This window comes from Ammodytes marinus (genome assembly GCF_949987685.1).
Source record: "Ammodytes marinus genome assembly, chromosome: 5".
NCBI classification, from domain to species: Eukaryota; Metazoa; Chordata; class Actinopteri; order Uranoscopiformes; family Ammodytidae; genus Ammodytes; species Ammodytes marinus.
This window is the reverse complement of record NC_137234.1, coordinates 12,908,841-12,915,058: the sequence shown is the minus strand read 5'-3', so window position 1 is coordinate 12,915,058 and position 6,218 is coordinate 12,908,841. Positions and strand designations below refer to the sequence as shown.

The 6,218-nt window shown below is 37.7% G+C and overlaps 1 protein-coding gene across 1 annotated transcript; it reads left to right on the top strand.

Moving 5' to 3' along the window:
* Nucleotides 1–561: 561 nt before the first annotated feature.
* galk2 (galactokinase 2) lies at nucleotides 562–5,464 on the top strand. The gene is made up of 10 exons (XM_080028243.1): nucleotides 562–724; nucleotides 815–903; nucleotides 1,332–1,455; nucleotides 1,560–1,653; nucleotides 1,797–1,943; nucleotides 2,160–2,258; nucleotides 2,424–2,576; nucleotides 2,945–3,155; nucleotides 3,635–3,836; nucleotides 4,346–5,464. Exons 1-10 carry the CDS (start codon nucleotides 675–677, stop codon nucleotides 4,551–4,553), a joined length of 1,377 nt encoding a protein of 458 aa, XP_079884369.1. The 5' UTR covers nucleotides 562–674; the 3' UTR covers nucleotides 4,554–5,464.
* Nucleotides 5,465–6,218: the final 754 nt, after the last annotated feature.

Here is a 6,218-nt window from a genome sequence, read left to right as displayed (position 1 = left end):
TATGCTATCCATGAGTCTCTCTGTCATCACCACGAGTCACATTATATCACTAACAGGCACACGAATAGTTTAATATTCACTTTCTGTAACGAAACATTCATGATAAATACTTTTTTACAAACGTTATTGTTCTTACTGCCAACTCCGGAACTGAGAATCACGCCTCCATGGTAACAGCTTCTCTGGAATTCTGGGAAGTGTAGTAGACGTGAAGATGAGACGACTCGATCACGACCTATTATTTACTATCTATGATCACGACTCAAATAACATTTCAATTAATTATATTCTACCTTATAGATTCACTATTGCAAGTAACACGTATATAAGTATATGCATCTCGTGTAGATGATTGAAAACTTATCGGGAAAAAAATGAATTATTAAATGAATAGGGTAACATCGCTAAACCACGCCTCCTACTCCTGTCCTGCAGACACTTCCGTGTTTTCGCTGCTGTGGCCTGAACTGATTCAGAGTCAGTTGATTTGATACAAAATGGAACTGAATTTAGCTGAATTCATGTTTTATAACTGACTGCAGTTCAGCGGTTTGGCATCCCGGATCCTCTTGTGACTATCAGCTGATCGCATCCAGGATATGTGAAAGCTTCGAGCTCAGAGTGTCTGACAACAAGAAAGAAGTCCATTCATAGTAATTTTAAACTGAGAGAAAATGGAAGCAAACCCACCCAAGTTTAAGACTGCGATTACTGCCAATGAAAGGTGAGTAAGAGGTTCTGATTCCAGTGGCAGTAAGACAAGCAAATGTGTAGCCTTCTGTGTCTGTCTAATATTCATTTAATTTCGTCACAGGCTACAAAACTTGAAAAATACCTTTGAAACAAAGTATGGAGAATCGCCTCTCTTCTTTGCATATGCACCTGGAAGAGTAAACCTTATAGGTAATTACATTTTATATTATTACAGTCAGAAATAGGCCTATAGCATATAAGGCTGATGCTGCCTTATTTGCCCCTGATAGGCAATACAATAACATATCAAAGAACAAAATAACATATGAAAATGGATGTAAACTATCCTAAATCTTCAAAGAAAGGTTTTTAAGCCTATTTGTCCAATTCTCTAAAATGTGTGTTGGCCTATTGTTAAATGAATGGCCTTAGCTAAATACATGATGTGCATGGTCTCTGTTAATGTCTGTTCTGTTTTAGAAAGGGGACAATCAAATTACCGCCGCCCTATAATAACATTATCATGGAAATCGATTATCAGCTCTTCATAGCTTTAGTGTTAACCCAATGCTGGATAAATAATAAGTCTTAAAATCCTTTTTAAAATCACCCTTTTCCCAATTCCTCATATTTTCCAGGAGAGCATATTGATTATTGTGGCTACTCTGTTCTTCCAATGGCTATTGAACAAAGCATCCTTTCAGCCGTCTCAGTGAGCAATTCAGGGACAATCACACTGGCCAACACAAATCCTCAATACAAGTAAGCCTCAAACACCCTGCATTGTGCTTGTGTAATGAATTCACAAGCTCAAAATGTTTATACAGTTTCATCATCTTCATTTTCTAATGTTCGTCACTTGGCAGGGATTTCACTGTGTTGTGTTCAGAGGACATCGTCATAGACCGGGAGAATCCAAAGTGGCATTATTATTTTCTCTGTGGAGTAAAAGGTATTCAGGTAAGGCAGCAATTAGTTATACTTATTCTTCAAACATGACAAGGGTGTATATAGGCCTACTGTATGACTATCACTTCAAGCAAAGTAGTAGCCTACTTTCTCCAAATTTTGTTCGTTAAATTTGTGTAATTGACCTTCTGCAGGAGAAGTTTGGGATTGCTTCTTTAGCAGGGATGTCGTGTGTCGTGGATGGGACCATCCCTCCAAGCTCTGGCCTGTCCAGTTCAAGTGCCTTAGTTTGTTGTGCCGGGCTCGCAACAATGGAGGCAAATCAAAAGTCCCTCTCCAAGGTAAAATCCATGACAAAAAATTAAAAATTTTATTTAAAAACACAATATGTAAATTACATTAGAAAACCTGCTGTATACATTTCTGTAAGCAAAATGTATCAGCAGAATATTAGCTATTTTACATGCAAATGAGTCTGTCATTCATGCCAGTAGTAAATATAAGAGATTGTCATAGTCTTATGGTCTGTTCATTCCTTTCTGATTATGATCCTCCAGGTGGCGTTGGCTGAGTTATGTGCCAAATGTGAGCGCTACATTGGTACAGAAGGTGGGGGCATGGACCAATCCATCTCATTCCTGGCAGAGACAGGAACTGTATGTATTTTTCCATTCAGTATATTATAGGTAATTTACACACAAAACAAACATTTCTGTCTTTTTATAGGTGTAAAAACACTATCATATAGTAGCGACTAAAAGTTATTTTTTCTTAAGTTTGTTGTTTGAGTTTTTTTGTTGTTGTTGACCCTTCACGGTCAGGCAAAGCTGATAGAGTTCCAGCCTTTGCGGGCCACTGATGTCAAGCTCCCGGATGGGGCTGTGTTTGTGATCTCCAACTGCTGTGTAGAGATGAACAAAGCGGCTTCTTCTCACTTCAACATCCGTGTGGTGGAGTGTCGAATCGCCACAAAGGTACAGTGCTCCATGTCCAGTGGCTCTCAACCTGGGTCTGAAAAATATTTAAAATTGTAGTTTATTATTCAAGTTTATGACCATTGTCTCTGTATTAAGATTCTTCACTGTTTGTTTGCTGTTTTGGAAATGCTCTTAAACGTCTTAAACACTCCTCTTAACCGCATCAAACAAACTGAAGCTTTTAGATGTACATCCTATGATGAGTCTTGTATCACTTTGTTTGAAGGGGTCACGGGGCAAAAAGGTTTTATTTAGTAGGATCCTGTGCCCCTTCAATCTTCCTACAAGAACCTGTCGCTGTAAAACATTGTGGAAGAACTCAGATCAAAGTTGAAATAAACGGTCTTGGCATGTGTACATTTCAGATGCTGGCCCATGCGCGGGGTCTGGACTCGAGCAGGTTTTTGAAGCTGGCCCAGGTTCAGACGGAGCTGAAGGCTTCGCTGGAGGAGATGCTGGTTATGGTGGACGAGGTGTTGCATCCTGAGCCTTACAGCCGAGAGGAGATATGCAAGGCGCTGGGCGTCACCTCCGAGCTCTTTAACACAGAGCTGCTGAGCGCCAACACTCAGCATAGTGAGCACAATCTCTTATAAAGTCTCGTAATTTGTGTTTGGCATGTTATGGACTAAACAAATGAAAAAAGAAAACGGATGAATCAATTATTAAATGATTAGTAGTTCCTGCCATAATTTCTTTGTCATAGAGCTGGGCAATATCTATTTGAAGATATTTACAGTGACGTGTAATATGAGATTAAATGTTAATCGTCATATTGTGATATCTATGTTTTCCAGGACTTAACTATTATACCTTTTAAAACGCAAACATTTTACACAATATTTATCTGCTCTAGAAAGAAAAAAAGTGAATGGTAACAAGCCTTGACTGATGACTTAGCATCAAACGAAAAATATCATCATAGTTTACTGATATACTGTACATTGAGACATTTGTTCAACAGTATCATCATAGAATTGATAAGTATCACTGTGCCCCAATAATTAAAACAAAAGCAGTTGAATGACTTGACAATGTCTTCTCCTTTCTCTTAGTGACACATTTCAAGCTGCACCAGCGGGCCAAGCACGTGTACAGTGAGGCAGCGCGCGTGCTTCAGTTTAAGAACGTGTGCGACACCAAACCTGCCGAATCCGTACGGCTGCTGGGAGACCTCATGAACCAGAGTCATGCAAGCTGCAGAGACCTGTACGAGTGCAGCTGCCCTGAGCTGGATCAGCTGGTGGACATCTGTCTGTGAGTATACAGCAAAGAGTCACTTCAATCACTGGGACAAATTATGATATATATTAGCCAATGTCGTTTGGAGATTTTCACCAATAAGAAATAAAAACCTACTAAGGGCAGATTGCTGTATTAAAATAAAAAAAAACTAAATTTAGCTACTTCGGCTATTGTATTGTGCATGCGGTTTCACTTGTTATGTTCCAATTCCATACTACATAGAACTGTATGTACATAGTCCCCTGTGCACTGTACTGTACACAGGGGAATAGGAACAATGTATTCACCATCAGAAGATCAAATCTTTTGACTTTGTTGCCTTAAATGTATGATGACATGAATAAAGATGAAAGTTTACAACCATATGACATACAGCTTTACGAATGATCAGAGAAATGTTGAAAATTTTTTGAATTGCAGTGTGGAGGATTTGTGACGCAGGTATGATGTTTAAAGTTTATAGTGTGTGACAAAAGTATCCTTGGAACACTGACTTGACGGCTGGATTATCTTGGTTACAGGAATTCAGGGGCAGTGGGATCCCGGCTCACGGGAGCAGGTTGGGGCGGCTGTGCTGTCTCCATGGTTCCCTGTGAGAAGATGGAGTCTTTTCTGAAGGCAGTGAGGGAGGCCTACTACCTCCCAGATCCACGCAGGGCGGCGATGGAGAAACAGAGTTTGTTTGTTACAAAGCCTGGCGGAGGAGCTTCCATTTTCCTTGAGGAGTGAACTCCATCAGTCATGTCTGTTTACACAGCTATCATTCACTTTCAGGGAAATAAGTAACATTTCTTTTTACTCTTCCACTTAAGGCAGGAAGCACTTTAAGAGGATTGTATGTTTCATCTTAATACTCTCTGCAGATTATTTTGGAATATAAGGGGCCAAACATTGTCAACAGCCGGTTATTGTTTCATACAAAGGGAATATGCTTTTTGTGTTAAATAAGTTTTGTTTTTTTAATCAAATGTTTGGGGGGTTTTATATAGATTAATTTCTTATAGCAAATTTGATGTCTCATTGTTAAACTCAAGAAAGATAAGACAACAAATAAAAACAAATACATTTATTTTGTACTGCTGTATAAAATGTATCCATCCATCCATCCTTTAAAAAAGAAACATTTGATAAATTAACATAATTTTGTAAACAATGGCAAACAATATCATGAAGAATTAAACAGTGCTGGATTAACAATTGTATCCTAAGTACTCATCATTTGAGCAGCATCACTTAGACCTTTTCTTAAATTTTGTCACATTTCTGTTGTGTTGAAAGTGTGTGAGCCCAAGATGAAATCAGGGTAGGAAGCCCTCATACAATACGATCACACAAATCAAACAGTATACATTTTCACTTCAATACAGAGATGTTGGTGATAAGGCACATGCAACTGTACTGTGCTGAAGGGAACTTCAGCATTCTGCATTTAAATCTCTTCGGGGACCTTCACTCTATCAATTTGCACCCGTCACTCTCTTTGGTCAAATATATACACAAAACTTGAATGATTAGGCTAAAGGAGAGGGTGTCATTTTGGTGAAAAAAAACTTTTAAAGCAAATTTCTATGTATTTGTGTGATTCATTGTCTTCATTTGTAGAAGCAGTCTAAGAACCAAATCATGTTGGGAGTTTTAAAATGACGATTAAAAATTTCAAAGAGTATATCAGATTCAAGTCATTCATTACATTTTTTTACATAACTTCCTTTTTTTGAGAATTAAGCTTAAACCAAAGAACCATTGCTATCAAATAAAAAAAAGATTATCTCTAACAGTAATGTTAAAAGGCACAGATGTGGGAAAAAAGATCACTGGATGATATTACAAGTTTCACATTTGATGTTTGCAGTTTGTCCAATTGAGTTGTGTTATCGTCATATTCAGCAGCTTTATACTTTATGTATGAAGTGTTTCAGTGCATAGGCTTTATAGGTGAAAGTCTAAAAGACTTTTCTTCAGGGCTGCCTGTGTTTTTGCTCAGACTTGTAGACAGTAGTTTGTCGGTGACAGCTTAATGTTTTATCTGAAGTGGCTAAAATGTCCAATCCTTTTCTTCATTGATCAGAAAAGGCAAATCGCTTTTGACAATCCAGTTTACATGATTTGCACAATAAAAATAAGGAATAGGATAAAAACAAGTGTCTTACAAAGACCTGTTAACAAACTCTGTCTGCTCCTAAGCCTATGGACTGAAAAGAGCAACTGTAATAATGATTGACTGTCTGAATATTGGCTCTATTTCGTTGTGTTTATGTAATTGCTATATAATGAGCAATTAGGGGTTGGAGTGTTAGAGACATATTTTATGTTAGTTTAAAATCTATTATTATATTAAATTAATTCCTATTTGACGTTGGGATGTTTATGTTTTATTCTTATTTATTTAAATAT

What these genes read in the sequence shown, in the direction of transcription:
- galk2 (XM_080028243.1), top strand. Translation starts at nt 675, where the DNA reads ATGGAAGCAAACCCACCCAAGTTTAAGACTGCGATTACTGCCAATGAA. An exon ending in GCGATTACTGCCAATGAAAG is followed by an intron (nt 725 to 814) that starts GTGAGTAAGAGG and finishes ATTTCGTCACAG; the next exon opens with GCTACAAAACTTGAAAAATA. An exon ending in TCCTGGCAGAGACAGGAACT is followed by an intron (nt 2,259 to 2,423) that starts GTATGTATTTTT and finishes CTTCACGGTCAG; the next exon opens with GCAAAGCTGATAGAGTTCCA.